Here is a 17439-nt window from a genome sequence, read left to right on the forward strand (position 1 = left end):
AACTGAGTTTATTTACCATATATATCATTACCAACATTTTATTTGTATATGATCTTGCAAGATGGACAATACTAGCTAAACCACATTTGTTGCTCTTTCGTACTTGTCCTGAGAAAAAGGTGGTGGGTTTGTTCTTTACACTGACACAGCCTTGTGCTTGCATGGTGATAGGCTGCGAACTTCGGGCTTTTAATCCGTCACAATCATGGAATGGCATCCAGCAGGGGGAGTATAACTGCTCTTGTGTATCTCAGTTGCTGAAGCCAAAAAGGGTTCAGCTTGCAGTGCACCCTGTAGATAATATGCATTACAGCCACTGTGAGGAATTGGATTTTTAATCGATTGGCAGATCAATTTTTAATTTTAAAAAACTTATTTCATGGGATGTGGGCATCACTGGCTGTGCCAATATTTATTGCCCATCCCTAACTGCCCTTAAACAGAGTGGCTTGCTAGGCTATTTTGGAGCACTTTTAAGAGTCAACCACATTGCCGTGGCACTGGAGTCTCGTGTAACCCAGACAAGTAATCAGATACTTTGTCTTGTGCGGTGTTGAATTCCTTTTGATGATCTCTTTTCATCCATACAGATGGATGGTACTTTTTCCATAACACTCCTAACCTTTGACTTGTTGATGCTGAGGCACTTGACAGGACAAAAAGTGAGCTGCTGCTTGTGGGTTGCCCAGGATCTGCCTGGCTCATCGAGCCAATATGGCTGTTCCAATCAAGTTTTGGATTATTGGTGACCCTGAAGATTTGGGGCGATAACTGCAATGATGGTACTGTTCAATCTTAAAAGGAAGGTGGCTTGGTGTTTTCTTGTTAAAGATGATTATTGCTTGACACTCTGGTGCAAATATTATTTTCACTTGCTAGCCCAACCCTGGGTGTTATCCAAATCCTACTGCAGACTGGCATTGACAGTTTTATTGTCCAGGGAATTGCACAAGTTGAAGACTGATATCTTCACATATAGCTCCACTACAACTTACAGCCAAGAGTAGGTTAGTGATAAAGTAAATTAAAGAATTTTGGCAGAGGGGAATTCCCTGCAGAATTCCAGTTGAGGTCCTGGGATGGATGACAACCATGGCTGCCTTCAGTCTGTCAGATATGACTGCACTCATGGGTGAGTTTCCCTTTTGTCTTTATTGATTTCCATTTTTTTCAGAGCAAGCCACAGATTAAACCTTGAGTTCATGTAGGAAAAATGCTCCTCTAATTTTTTTTTAATGTGTTGTGCTCTGCTGTTGTCTTCATTTTGTACTCAGGAGTTCTCTTGTCTTTTTTAGGTATATTATTACAATGCTCGGACACGAGAGTCTGCTTGGTCAAAGCCAGAGGGCGTAAAGATCATACAGCAATCAGAACTGACACCAGTGATGGCCTCACAAGTGATCACTACGACATCAACACCCATCGGTAGCACGGCAGCCCCATCAATCTCAACACCAGTTTCTTCTGTTCAGTGCACAGCACCAGTCTCTTCCAGTGCACCTGCGTCAGTTGTAACAGTCTCAGCTGCGGGTCCAGGTGGGTAATGCAGAAATTCTGAGCAATCGGAAAATGAATCCCTGACTTTGCTTAATTCGGTGCTTCTGACTTTTGAAATTACGGCTTCCCTCTATTATGTGCATGCAATTGAACTCATTGTCTATTTCAAATTGGTGCATGTACTGGAGATATGTTATTTTAATATTCTGAGGTGCTGATGGATTTTATATCAGGCTAATGTGAATGCTTGATTTGGAAGATCCATTCTCCATATCATTGAGCTTTGGGTTATAAAGAGTTGCTTGTGTGAACATAAGAACTAGGAGCAGGAGTTGGCCATCTGGTCCCTCGCCTGCTCTACCATTCAATAAGATCATGGCTGATCTTTTCGTGGATTGAGCTCCACTTACCCTCCCACTCACCTTAGCCCTTAATTCCTTGACTGTTCAAAAATGTATCTATCCTTGCCTTAAAAACATTCAACGAGGCAGCCTCAACTGCTTCACTGGGCAGGGAATTCCACAGATTCACAACCCTTTGTGTCAAGAAGTTCCTCCTCAACTCGGTCCTAAATCTGCTTCCCCTTATTTTGAGGCCATGCCCCCTAGTTCTAGTTTCACCTGCCAGTGGAAACTACTTCCCTGCTGCTATCTTATCTATTCCCTTCATAATCTTGTGTTTCTATAAGATCTCCCCTCATTCTTCTGAATTCCAATGAGTATAGTCCCAGTCTACTCAGTCTGTCCTCATAAGCCAACCCTCTCAACTCCGGAATCAACCGAGTGAATCTCCTCTGCACCCACTCCAGTGCCAGTATATCCTTTCTCAAGTAAGGAGACCAAAACTGTACACAGTACTCCAGGTGTGGCCTCACCAGCACCTTTTATACAGCTACAACATAACCTCACTGTTTTTAAACTCCATCCCTCCAGCAATGAAGGGCAAAATTCCATTTGCCGCCTTAATTACCTGCTGCAAACCAACTCCTTGTGATTCTTGCACAAGGACACCCAGGTCCCTCTGCACAGCAGTATGCTGCAATTTTTTACCATTGAAATAACTGTCCATTTTGCTGTTATTACCCAAATGGATGACCTCCCATTTACCACCATTGTACTCCATCTGTCAGACCCTTGCCCACTCACTTAGACTATCTATATCCCTTTGCAGACTTTCAGCGTCCTCTGCACACCTTGCTCTGCCACTCATCTTAGTGGCATCTTTGACACACTACACTTGGTCCCCAAGTCCAAATCTTCTATATAAATCGTAAACATTTACGGTCCCAACACTGATCCCTGAGGCATACCACTAGCCACTCATCGCCAACCAACAAAACACCCAGTTACCCCCACTCTTTGCTTTCTGTTAGTCAACCGATCCTCTAGACGTGCTAATACATTATCCGTAACACCGTGCACCTTTATCTTATGCAGCAGCCTTTGGTGCGGCACCTTGTCAAATGCTTTCTGGAAATCCAGATAAACCACATCCACATCCATTGTCCACTGCACATGTAATGTTCTCAAAGAATTCCACCAAATTAGTCAAACATGACCTTCCATTCATCAACCCATGCTGCATCTTACCAGTGAGAGAGTTTATATCCAGATGTCTTGCTATTTCTTCCTTGATAGATTCAACCATTTTCCCTACTACAGAAATTAGGCTAACCTTAACTTCTATAGTTAAGCGGCCTATGGTTACCTGCCTTTTGTCTACCTCCTTTTTTAAACGGTGGTGTCACATTTGTGGTTGGTAATCACATGAGTAAAGTCATATTACAGAACAGGAGGACATCATTCAATCCATCAGTTCTATGCTGGTTCTGTATAGAGCATTGCGGTCAGTTGCATTCCCCCACTCTGTCCCCTGATATCCCGGATTATACTTGTTTCTCAACCATCACTGCAAAAACAGATGAGATCATGAGCACATGAGATGCTGCTGCATCTTCTACATTATAAGAGTGATGATACTTGAAGTATTTCATTGATATAAAGCACTTTAGGATAACCTGAGGTAATGAAAAGTGCTATGTAAGTCATTTTTCCCCCACTTAGATAGACCCAACTTTATGTTAGCTAAAAACTTTTACATCCATGGAACTTCCATAGAAACCCTTCAGTGCAGAAGAGGCCATTTGGCCTATTAAGTCTGCACCTACTCTCTGAAAGATCATCCCACCTAGGCCCTTCCCTATCCCCATAATCCCGCACATTTACCATGGCTAATTCACCTAACCTGCACATCTTTGGACATTAAGGGGCAATTTAGCATGGCCAAATCAGTTAACTTGCACATCTTTGTACTGTTTGGACATCTTTGTTGACAATATATTAACCTTTCCAGATGCACTGTGTATGCATTGAAGACCATCAGTGCTGTACATGGACAGTCAAAAGCATGTGCATTCTTCACACAAATTGGAATTGGAGAGCTTGGTGATGCCTCGATCATGATGTCCCGGTAGCATCCTAGTAAATCTTTTCTGCCTTCTTTCTAGTTTAATAATATTCTTTCTATAATAGGGTGACCAGAATTGCACACAGTATTCCAAGTGTGGCCATACCAATGTCTTGTACAACTTCAACAAGACGTCCCAACTCATGTATTCAATGTTCTGACCGATGAAACAAAGCATGCCAAATGCCTTCTTCACCACTCTGTGCACCTGTGACTCCACTTTCAAGGAGCTATGAACATGTACACCTCGATCTCTTTGTTCTGTAACTCTCCCCAACACCCTACCATTAACTGAGTAAGTTCTGCCCTGGTTCAATCTACCAAAATGCATTACCTCGCATTTGTCTAAATTAAACTCCATCTGCCATTCGTCAGCCCACTGGCCCAATTGATCAAGATCCCGCTGCAATTGGAGGTAACCTTCCTCACTGTTCACCATGCCACCAAGGTTGGTGTCATCTGCAAACTTACTAACCATGCCCCCTATATTCTCATCCAAATCATTAATATAAATGACAAATAACAGTGGGCCCAGCACTGATCCCTGAGGCACACCGCTGGTCACAGGCCTCCAATTTGAAAAACAACTCTCTACAACCACCCTCTGGCTTCTGTCAAGAAGCCAATTTTGTATCCATTAAAATACCTCACCCTGGATCCCGTGAGATTTAACTTTATGCAACAACCTACCATGTGGTACCTTGTCCAAGGCCTTACTAAAGTCCATGTAGACAACATCAACTACACTACCCTCATCTACCTTGGTTACCCCTTCAGAAAACTCAATCAAATTTTTGAGACCTGATTTTCCACTCTCGAAGCCATGCTGACTGTCCTTAATCAGTCCTTGCATCTCTAAATGCTTGTAGATCTTGTCTCTCAAAATACCTTCCAACAATTTACCCACCACAGATGTGAGGCTCACTGGCCTGTAGTTCCCAGGCTTTTCCCGGCAGCCGTTTTTAAACAAAGGCACAATGCTTGCCACTCTCCAATCTTCAGGCACCTCACCTGTGACTATCGATGATTCAAATATCTCGGCTAGGGGACCCGTAATTTCCTACCGAGCCTCCCACAATGTCCTGGGATGTCCTTCATCAGGTCCCGGGGATTTATCTACCTTGATGCACTTTAAGACTTCCAGCGCCACCTCCTCTGTAATATGTACACTCCTCAAGACATCACTATTTATTTCCCCAAGTTCCCTAACATCCATGCTTTTCTCAACAGTAAATACTGATGAGAAATATTCATTTAGGATCTCACCCATCTCTTGTGGATCTGCACATAGATGACCTTGTTGATCCTCAAGAGGCCCTACTCTCTCCCTTGTTACTCTTTTGCCCTTTATGTATTTGTAGAAGCTCTTTGGATTCTCCTTTGCCTTATCTGCCAAAACAATTTTGTGTCCCCTTTTTGCCCTCCTGATTTCTCTCTTAATTCTACTCCTACAGCCCCTATACTCTTCAAGAGATTCACTTGATCCCAGCTGCCTATGCATGTCATGTGCCTCTTTCTTCTTCCTGACCAGGACCTCAATATCCCGAGTCATCCAGGGTTCCCGACTTCTGCCAGCCTTGCCCTTCACTCTAAGAGGAATGTGTTTACCCTGAACCCTGGTTAACACACTTTTGAAAGCATGCCACTTACCAGACGTCTTTGGGGAAGAAAATGTTCTGGCCTTAGCCAGTCTGGTCTGTATTGGATTCAAGACCCGCAATAATGTGGTTGACTCTTAACTAAAATTGCCAAGCAAGCCATTATGGAGGCTCACGACCACATAGAGGGAAATCTGAGGTGAATGTTGGCCTTTCCAGTGATGCTGATATCCTGTGAATGAATTAATAAAAGCAAATTTGAATATATATAATTGAATGCTGAATGAAATCTGGAGTATTGTATGGGATAGTGTTGTGTCAAGCTTTCCCAATTGAGGGACAATTTCATGGGTGTTGGCTGGAATTAGCTTCTGGTATTTCACACAACTATCTCTTCACATTTAAGGCCACAGATTTAATGTATGTTGGCCACTTGACTGTCAAGTCATGATTCCTGAGCCCAATTTCTTTACCACTTCATATCCTTTCATGCATTACTTTAACATTTCTGAGTAAAGATCAGGACTGGGTACCTTCACGTTGGTTTTTAAAAATTCAATTTCCTTCTCCAACCAAGTGACTTTCAGACCAGTTCTGGTATCTCATCAATGGTACTTAAAGGGATTAACTACCTCAACTGGTATCAGAGATCAAGCCTGAATCCTTCCTAATTCCTAACAATGTGATATGACTCACTCGGTCAGAAGGAAAGTTTTGTTCTTTAAATGTCTAAATACATAAATTTGGAAATTCCCAACACTTCTGGTACTACATCACCCCCACTCCCCCTCCTGACAGTGATTTTAATGGTGTATATTGTGTGGGAAGGGGAGGTAGATTCTCATTGCAACCTGATAGTTTTTATAACTTTGTCCCATCCCGCTCCCAAACTATGTCAGATACCCTAAAGTTTGGTGTAATGTTACAAGAGATTGAAAATTACTATGTTCCTATGTTGGGATAGCTGCAATAGAATCTATTGGTTTTCGTCAACAAAACTGGAAAGGCATAGCTACTGAACTAGCTTGTCCATAGATGTTAAAATGAAATGTATTAATTATATACCTGCATATGAGAAAGTGAAGGCTTTCACAGCCTGTTTAGTGTGATATATTTTTCCAATGGCTGTTTTTGTTTCATTTGAAATGGTACAGATCATATGCGATTAAGCGCACCAACTTACTCAGCTTTAAAAGGGTTTGGAAAAAGTATGAGGAGTGTGTCAAGTGACGGTGCCAGCTTTACTTTTCCACTGGTATCTGCAGCTCCCGATCAGCCACCACCTGTTGTCTCAGTGGCGGTCCCTACACCCGTCTCTGTAGCCGTGACTACCAGCGCGACACAGCACCCGGTACCGCAGTCTCTGCCACAGGCCATGCCCCCGCCTGTACCACAGCCCGTACCGCAGCCAGCCACAGCAATCCCAGCTTTTCCACCAGTGATGGTGCCACCATTCCGTGTGCCATTGCCCGGCATGCCAATTCCATTGCCAGGTAAGATACCATTTGTCAAAGTGTAATGTCTTTCATGTCATTTGTTCATTTCCTTTTGACCATCACATGTTTTTATGTGATAATTGTTCCCTGAAACTTGGATTGTTTGTGTTCATTTTGGGTTGTAATTGCTGCCTTATATTCGGACTTTAAACCATAGGAGGTCAAAAAGACCTTCTCTTAATTTAAAATGTTCAGAATCTGTCATATATTTAAATGCATACACATAAATGAAGAATTTTTGTTCAGTGTGCCTTACCTGATTTAAGTCCGTGGTCTGGTTGTACAATTAATAAGGCATTTTACATGGATAATGCAGATGGAGCACCATCTCTACAGTGCCAGAAATCCAAAGATTCCTAGGTCCTGCAAACAGGTTAGAGTTCAGAAGATGGGCATACTTTTTGATTTTCTGCCCAATGGAGAACTGCAACATGCTGATGAACTAAGTAAAAAAGCAAGAGTGGGGTTTGAATGTCCAGGCTCTCTTTCGAGGCTACTGTCTAACTTAAACTTTTATATGCTTTTGTGTAGAGATGAATCAATACCTTCTTACTGGTACTTAAATTCACATAACTCATTACTCGTTTGTTTGGTAGGCGGAACGTCTTTCTGGCTAGTCGGCAGTATCCTGCTAGTGGCAAATACCACTCGTGTTGCTACTCCATGTAACACTGAAACAGCTAGCTTCACCTGTTGCATAGTTACACACTGAAGGATTCCTCCACATTTGCGAAGACCATGTAGAACTTGCATACCAATAGTAATGCTGTGTCCATGTGCTCATTTGACATTGATAGCCTGTTCACCAATATTCCACTTCAGTAGCAACATTAATGGTATTTGCCACTAATGGGATGCTGCTATCAAGGCAAAAAGATGTTCCACCCATTTCACAAATGAGTAATGTGGTATATGAGTTTGTGCCAGTACAGTGCTAGATATGTAGGTCATACGTCTCAAAGACTGGTGCATTGTATCAAACAACATGCCCCAGTTGTCGTTTTCAATGGGCAAGGAACAGACAGTACCTATCCACCCATGCGTGCAAAGTTTAAAACGTTGTGTCAAAAGTAGGTATGAATCCGCAATTGGATAACATTTGCCAAGTAATCCTCTGTGTGCGAAGAATTACGCTGATAGCCAATATAAGATTGTCATTCATGCCTGCAATGTGGCGCATTTGCATGTACTGAAAGCAAAACAAGGCCCCGTTCTTTGCAGGCAGAAAGAACAGGTACACATATTGTGCCTGTTGCAGCTTAACAAAATAAGTGACAACCATTGGCTGATTCATTCCCCAGAACAATAACTTGACCGATCAGGGTCAAGCTGCCTGGTTTCAATTTCAAACAATGCTTGACAGTTATCTGTCAGTCACCATCAACTGGTGCATTCTCCATGGCAACGCCTTTACCAATCAGAGTCCACTTGCCAACCAATCAGCACTCCTTTCTCATGCAAGATAGATTGTTGTTTTCCTCTTATCGATATTCTTGCAAAGTGTCCTGATGAGTGCAACCACGAAAAGCTTCAATATGTCTTTCTTTTCAGCAAGTTCTGTACTACCAAACAGCTATCAAAATTTGGTGTTGTCTGACAATCACTCCACTCGACCTGCATTTTCCCAGATATGATTACACCCAGCAAGGCATAACTCGACGTCTCTCCGTTCCTAAATGTTCAAGAGCCCATTTGTTTTGTTTCCTTTCTTCTGAAAAGAAACCAAACTCTCTCAAGCACCCTGCTTGGTTAGTAACACAAAACAGTCCACCTGCTCCCGATGGCGATCATTTCTGCGTCACTGTCTCAAACAGCAGCTGTCCTTTTTCTCTGAGGTACAATTTAAAGGTATCAAAACTGCCAGCCAACACTCAATGGGCTTCTATTTAAGTTTTGTTCCCGTTTTTAAAAAAGGGATCCATGGGTATGAGCTGCCTGTGCTGAGGTGTTTATCCAGAATTCTGTTTTACTTTGAGTTGAAGGCACATTTCAAAACATCACTTTGCAAAGTTTACCACTCATGACGATTGCGATTTCTCTAAATTTTGCAACTCTCCAGAATTGATGGAAGTTCTCTGTGAAATGGCCGAAGTAACCCATTGCTCAGAGAAACTCCAGGATTTCATTGTGAACAGTTGTATGCCAAGTGGTAAAATTAAATGATCCAATTATTTTTCTATAAATAATTGGCAGGTGGCTTGAATAATTAGGGCTACCCATAAATTCCTTTCCCGAAATAAAATCATCCAAACAGTTGTCCAGGTTGAGTGCAGGATAATGGAGTGCGATGCAAGACCCTTTTGATTTAATTAGCCGCTTGGATGTTTATTGGACTATTTCTCGGATGTTACATAGTCAGTTTCTCTGTTCTTTCTAAGCCTTCGGCTTGTGAACTTTGAGTAATTAGCCTTGAGCATTATTCATCTGTCAATAGGTTGGCCCTAAAATAGTTATAAAATTTGGCCAAGGGAAAATGGTGAGTTTTGTTTAGGTGGTGTTAAGGGGCAGCTGGTCAGCATTTGAAGTGTTGCTTTTTCTGGTTTTGCAGTGCAGAAAATGTTAACTTGGCACGGTGTATTTATCAATTGAGTTTTTTAATTATCTCTTAGTTATTGTACTTCTAAAGCTGCATTAATTTTACCAAGAATATTCTTGGATTTAGCTGATCAAGGTTTGAACTGGGATCTCCATCTCATGGTATGATAGCAATAGAATTGCTAACGCAGTAGTGAGAATTTCTTAGACAAATTAGGTGGCTGACTCCACATTAGTGTTTGAAATTTAGTACATCTTTCTGTATATATAGATGTTTGTGTCCATGAATGTTGATGAGGGGTGTAAGTTGCATGTCAGCAATTTGAATGGAATGTTTGATAAACCTAGTGATGGGCTGTATTTTAACATGTGCATTTGATAAACTGGGGCTGGTTATATAAAATGGCTCGAGTTGGATCAGCAGCAAGAAAATGTTTTGCACAGAATAAGCAAAATCTCTACAGTTCTGGGTTTAAAAATTGAGTTGATCTACATAACAGGAACTGGAAGCAGGGGTAGGCCATTTAGCCCCTCGAGCCTGCTCCACCATTCAATAAGATAACGGCTGATCTTTTCGTGAACTCAGCTCCACTTACCGACCTGCTCACCATAACCCTTAATTCCTTCACTGTTCAAAAATCTATCTATCTTTGCCTTAAAAACTTTCAACAAAGTAGCCTCAACTGCTTTACTGGGCACGGAATTCCACAGATTCACAACTCTTTGGGGGAAGACGTTCCTCCTCAACTCGATCCGAAATCTGCTCCCCCTTATTTTGAGGCTACACTCCCAGTTCACTCACCAGTGGAAACAACCTTCCTGCTTCTACCTTATCTATTCCTTCATAATTTTATGTTTCTATAAGATCCCCCCTCATTCTTCTAAATTCCAGTGAGTATAGCCCCAGTCTACTCAGTCTTTCCACACAAGCCAACCCTCTCAACTCTGGAATCGGTCTAGTGAATCTCCTGTGCACCCCCTCCAGTGCCAGTATATCCTTTCTCAAGTAAGGAGACCAAAACTGTACACAGTACTCCAGGTGTGGCCTCACCAGCACCTTGTACAGCTGCAACATTGCCTCCCTGTTTTAAAACGCTATCCCTCTAGCAATGAAGGGCAAAATTCCATTTGCCGCCTTAATTACCTGCTGCATCTGCAAACCAACTTTTTGTGATTCATGCGAAAGGACACTCGAGTCCCTTTACACAGCAGCATGCTGCAATTTTTTTACTATCTAAATAATAGTCCATTTTGCTGTTATTTCTACCAAAATGGAAGACCTCACATTTACCAACATTGTACTCCATTTGCCAGACTCTTGGCCACTCACTGAGATGATCTATATCCCTTTGCAGATGTTCAATGTCAGTGTCCTCTGCGCACTTTGCTCTACCACTGATCTTAGTGTCATCTATGAACTTTGACACACTACACTTGTCCCCAACTCTAAATCATCTATGTAAATTGTAAACAATTGCGGTCCCAACACTGATCCCTGAGGCATACCACTGGTCACTGATTGCCAACCAGAAAAACACCCAATTATCCCCACTTTTTGTTTTCTGTTAGTTAACCAATCCTCTATCCATGTTAATACGTTACCTGGAACACCTTTATCTTATGCAGTAGCCTTTTGTGCAGCACTTTGTAGAATGCCTTCTAGAAATTCAGATACACCACATCCATCAGTTCCCATTGTCCACCGTGCTTGTAATGTCCTCAGAGTTCCACTAAATTAGTTAAACATGACCTGCCTTCCATGAACCCATGTTGGCTTCCCAATGGGACAATTTCTATCCAGATGTCTTGCTACTTTTTCCTTGATAGATTCAAGCATTTTCCCCACTACAAAAGTTAAGCTAACAGGCCTATAATTACCCACCTTTTGTCTACCTCCTTTTTTAACCAGTGGTGTCACATTTGCTGTTTTCCAATCTGCTGGAACCGCCCCAGAGTCCAGCAAATTTTAGCAAATTACCACGAGTGCATTTGCTATTTCTCCCGCCAAATCTTAGTACCCGGGGATGCATTCCATCAGGGCCAGGAGACTTGTCTATCTTTAGCCCCAGTAGCTTACCTAACACTGCTTCTTTAGTGATAATGATCGCTTCTAGATCCTCAGCTCCCAAAGCTGCCTTGTTATCAATTTTTGGCATGTTATTTGTGTCTTTCACTATGAAGACTGACACAAAGTACCTGTTTAATGTCTTAGCCAGTTCCTTATTTCCTGTTATTTAATCCCCCTTCTCATCCTCTAAAGGACCAATGTTTACCGTAGCCACTTTTTTTCCCTATATATTTGTAGAAAGCTTTGCTATCTGTTTTTACATTCTGAGCTAGTTTGCTCTCATAATCTATCTTGCTTTTCTTTACAGCTTTTTTTGTTGCTCTCTGACCTTCAAAGATTTCCCAATCCTCTAGTTTTCCACTAATCTTTGACATTTTGTATGCATTTTATTTCAATTTGATATCCTCCTTTATTTCCTTAGATATCCATGGCTGATTGTCCCTTTTTCTACAGTCCTTCCACTGGTATACACTTTTGCTGAGCACTGTGAAGAATCACTTTGAAAGTCCTCCACTGTTCCTCAATTGTCACACCATAAAGTTTTTGCTCCCTGTCTACCTTAGCCAACTTCTCCCTCATCCCATTGTTGTCTCCTTTGTTTAAGCACAAGGCACTGGATTTTGCCTTCCTGCACTCCATCTGTATTTTAAATTCAGTCATACTGTGATCATTCCTTCCGAGAGGATCCCTCACTGTGAGATCATTAATTATTCCTGTCTCATTGCACAGGACCAGATCCAGGATAGCTTGCTCCCTCTTGGTTCCGTTACATACTGTTCGAGGAAACTGTCGCAAATACATTCTATGATCTGTTTGTATTTTGGTTGACATCTACTATACATGGTATTATGGAGGTCATGAAAGATTGCAGTGTGATGGGGCCAAATTACTTACTTTTGCTCTTCCTTTCATTCCTTTTTCTGATCTGCAGTGTTCCTGTCTGAAACTTAGAAGCTTGGCTAAAATAAGTGGAGAAAGAATAAAGTTTAGTCTTCACAAATGTCAGCTACTGAGGGAAATGAAAACAATGTGACACAATTACAATATGATTGGAATAGATACAGAGGAGAAATAACTTGGGGAACTGGAATTCACATGCGACCTGATTCCAATGGATAAATAATGCTACTCAACAATCAAACACCTTTTATAGAATGAGTCTGGAGAAGGTTATTCCAATTTACTCAGTTTTAGTTCTGGCTGTTCTTCCTCTTCAAACTTTTTCTGCTAATTTTTCCTAATCGGTTATCATCTTTATGTCTTTACCCCACTGCATCTGTTTCCAGTTTCCTTAGCATTTTTCAATCCTGGCTGATTCTCTCCCTTGTCCACCCCTTGGATGTCCTGGCCCTATTGTGCTTTTTATTACCCCTTCCTCACTTCTCCCACAGTTGTTTTTTTTTGTTCTTCATTGTATTTTTCCCCTATCTTCATCACAACGCTGCTGTTAGAACTGTCTGCTCCTCAACATCTGTACAATAAGAATGAAAATTCCATGGGAAATCAGATTTGTACTATTTATCTACGGGGAAAATGGTTCCTGGGCTGTGTAATTTTTCCAGTAAACGAACACCTATTCGAAAGATTTTGCCGTTTCTAATATACACCTGAGGAGTTGCAGCAGATAGAATCATATTTCCAAAAAGGCTGTCCAGCATATTTTTAAATCTATACTGGGGAACTGATAGTTCATTACATATGCCTCGGTATAAATGAGATTTGTTCATTGGATTACTTGTGATCTAACTTTTTGTGGATACTGCGAAAGTAATTCAGAGGCACAGAAAATAAGTGCTTCCATTTATTGAATGATCCTGCGATGTCGACCAGTAACACCTGAATGTAGTTCCTTTTTTAAGAAAAAAGGGAGAGTGGCATATAAAAGTTTGCTGGGCTACATTGAACATTGCACATGCAGAGCCAAATTATCATAAATGTGTCAGTAGTATAGCTGATGTGACTCATTCAGCAGTCCAGGGCACAACATTCCCATCCAGACCAAAACCAAAAGTGGATCAATTGGGAATCTTGTTGCTGACTTCTATTGCAGTGTACGCACAGCCTTCCTATTTCCGCATGAAAACAACTGTGCAAATTAATTATACATGAAGACTTTCAGAATATTTGACTAATTTTTTTAATGGGGAAAGAAAGACTTATATTTTTTCTTCTTTCTTTTGTCTTCCCTGTATATGCGTGTATCCAAGTTTGTATACTTAAATGAGGAGCTGCTCGTTACAAGATGAATAGATGTGAAAGCGGTTAGTGCAGAGCATGGGTCTATTTGACATTTCATGGATTGATACTGACCATGGGAATTCTTGAGGTTAAAATTAATTTTTGCTGTACATGCTTTTGCCTCTTGGAATTTTTTTAATGACATTCATAATTTTGGATTTCAAATAAAAAGTCGTTGCTCTTTTTTTCACCTTGCATTAGGCTAATAGAAGTGAGAAATACTAAACTGAAACTTGAATGACAACAGTCTTTATCCATATGATTAAATTCCTACTAGCATTCTAAAAGTTCAGGATTCACGAGCAAGGTAGTTTGTCCAAAAAGCCATTTATATTTTGATATTGCATCTCTATCTCAAAATGCGGTCCTCATTGGAAACCTCTAATCTTAATTTCATAATTAAATATTCAACACTTGAAATTGGCTTCCCTTTTATCAGTCATCAGCTCACGGGCACTCGTGTTTGAAGCAACAGAACGTGGGTTGTTACTTGTACATAATCTGGGCTGGTAGTTCAGTGCAGTACTGAAGGAGTGCCACGCTGTCTTTAATCCAAGGTCCCGTCTGCCCTCTTAGGTAGGCGTACAAGATCCCATGGCACTATTTTGAAGGAGAGCAGGGGACCTCCCTCGTGTACTGGCCCATTTTCTAAATTATGAAGCTGATTGTACTTCAGGTGAAATTGATTGCCAATAAAATATTTTGAGGCTGTGAATGCAAATCTTTCTGCCTTCCAATACACAGTGCTGCAATACTTAGCTTCTCTCAGGTGTGTAAGAACTATTTGTAACAGTGATTTAATTTTGATAAACTGTTGTAACCTGAACATTTTGAAACTAAGCAGTAATTAGCATTACCTGGATAAGTTATCGTCTTACTCCAACTTTGAGTGTTTTAGGCTTTGGCACACTAAGTCTTCGCACGTTCTTTTGTTCCAGTTTGTGACTGACACTGTAGTCATGCTAAAACATTCATTCCACTGGCACATTCTATAGACCTCAGAAGAAATTGAATATTTAAAAAGCTTCATATTCTGGCTGACTATACGATGGCAACCCCTCCCTACTTTCCTATATATAACAACATTTAACTAGATTCTGGATTATAAGTCCAGTAACATAGCGCAGTGATTATTGTAACAAACTGGCGAGAGGTTATTACAGTTGCTGCCATTTCCCCAACTCGCTCACTCTTTTGCTGATTGCTGTTGTCATCTCTCAGGTAATAGAATTTCAATGCCCACCTTCCAAAATTTAGCATGTTCGTGGAGATTGTTAGTGAGTCTCAAAAAAGGTTTAAATAGTTACCACACTAGTTAACCCTTGGCTTTCTATCTTTTAAGCAAAGATTAACAAACAATCCTTTCCAATAGAACATCTAACTTTAATGTAACCTTGCTGCTCAGTAAATCTGCAATATTATAACCCTCAGACACAGAATACTTAATGTAACTAGAGTAATAATGCTCCTGAAAAGCCTTGATGTCATTCAAAGTTGTTTTATTATAATGCTGTGTGAAACTGTCCTGTTCTTTTCCCATAACCATGCAATTATTTCTTTTTTACATTTATAAATCAATTTCCCTTTTGAAGTTTGAATCTGCTTCTGCCACCTTTCAAGGGTGCATTTAAAACAAAATCTGCTCATCTCTCCTTTGCTCCCTATACTTTAGACCAGTACCAAAGCTTTGGACCAGTACCAAAGCCTGGCAATACTCCATTTCTCTTTTCTCCAAAAAGTTTTATTTGCCTTTTAAAAGGAAGGCTAAAGAAAGACAGGTGCTGAACAATGCAGTTCAACAAAGATAATATACAATTTATATGGTTGGTGATGGAATTCCACAGGAAGGGCCCATTGCTGTTGTGATACATTGACTTGGTTAGGCACATATAGCTGCGTCTTGCCTGTCAAAGATCACCAGCTGCTGCCGATCACAAGGGTTTTGTTATTCACTCAAGATAATTCACCCTTCCTTCAGCAATGTTCTGAAGAGATTATTTCTGAAGTATGAACAAATTGAAGATAAGGAGCAGTCTCGGTTACAAAAACAATTTAGAAGGAATAATCGAAGTGTTACCATAAAATAATTTGGGGTGAATTTGTGGCCTTTTCTTCTGTAGAAACTCCATTCAATACCGTCACCTTTTGCTCTGCTTATCCTGTGCATTACATTTTTTGATAATTCCGTGCTCACGGGACACTAGTGTTTTCAGGCAGATCATGTAACAAACCATAAGTGAGGTGGGAACTTCATTTTTGTAACATTTCCTCTTATAACAGTAGCTTTAGGAATGCAATACTTAATGGATTTAAATGTCTTTGTGCATTTATTCAATGCTGAGAAGTCTTAAATACAAAATATTTCTTCTTCTGGTCATTGTTTACATCAAAATGTATCATTCACAGGGCCTAGCTTTTCCTGGGAGAGCAAAACAAAGTTTACTGTGCTTGGGCTGAGTATTTCCAGCATTTTCTGTTTTTATTAAGCATTTCCAGCATCTGCAATATTTTAATCTTTCTGCAGAGTGGTTTCCACTACCAGTTATCTCTGTCCACCAATCCTCACATGATGCTGGCTCAAATCTCAGTCCTTTCACTTGTGTTTGTGCATAAATTCAGTCACATGCTTGGACATGCAAATTACTCTGCTACCAGGTTGCCAGCAATATTGTTGAGTCTTAAGTGACAATTCTGTGGAAACGGGCCTGAATGCAGACAAAACTGGAATTAGCATTAATTTTAACCAGGAGGCAGAGCTATGGAAATGTACTTAGTTGCTTAGATTTTGTGATTGGTGAATGAATAGCACTCACCAAATGGTCTCTTCTGCACTGTAGGGATTCTCTGAAAGGAAACTTTTGTGGACATGTTTACAGACTTGGCTGAATCAAACTGATGTTTGAACTAAAAATTATGTTTGCACTCACCCACAGAATTTCTGTGGGCCTCCTGCACTATAGGATTATATGTATGTATCTGTGATTGTAAACCAGGAAGTCTAAGAATATTCAATGGGAAATGTACAGAAAGTGAAATGAATAGATAAAGATAGGATTCAGAGAGAAATAAGGGAGGTAGAAATAAATGTCAGTTATTTTTAAAACTCCCAACAATTAATATATGAAGGAATGAGAATCCACCACTTGTAAAAATGAATTTTCTATATCACGGAGCTCATTTAGCAGGGCAGTAATTTAATTAATTAATCTGGTATGACTTGTGGATAATTGCCGTGACTTCACACCTTTCCATATATTTTGATGCCAAGTCTCTTGAAGCGCCTGTAACGTGAAGTTTCTGGAAGACCAGAGCAACTCTGATGGCCATTTCCTTATTTATACATTTAACCGCACAAGTGCAGATGCAAGAAGTTGCTATACAGTTTATTCCTGAACAATGGTGAGCACTGATAGCCTCACAGTACTGTTACTGCAAAATCCTGGCAATGTGTTCTCGATGGGGGTAATGGTGTTAAAGTTCTGGGATAATATGAAGCGTAACAAATGCCCCAAGTCAAAAACTCTTTTTTTAAAAAAAAAAT

The 17439-nt window shown here is 40.6% G+C and overlaps 1 protein-coding gene across 3 annotated transcripts in view; it reads left to right on the forward strand.

The window, feature by feature from the left end:
- LOC144505246 (transcription elongation regulator 1-like) overlaps positions 1-17439 on the forward strand; it is a 116713-nt gene that overhangs the window by 55420 nt on the left and 43854 nt on the right. For all 3 annotated transcript variants that reach the window (XM_078231276.1, XM_078231277.1, XM_078231278.1), the window contains exons 4-5: positions 1296-1536; positions 6716-7054. In XM_078231276.1, the coding sequence (XP_078087402.1) occupies positions 1296-1536; positions 6716-7054 (580 nt within the window). The remainder of the gene's footprint in view (positions 1-1295; positions 1537-6715; positions 7055-17439) is intronic.

Source organism: Mustelus asterias, chromosome 16 (assembly GCF_964213995.1).
Source record: "Mustelus asterias chromosome 16, sMusAst1.hap1.1, whole genome shotgun sequence".
Classification (NCBI taxonomy): Eukaryota; Metazoa; Chordata; class Chondrichthyes; order Carcharhiniformes; family Triakidae; genus Mustelus; species Mustelus asterias.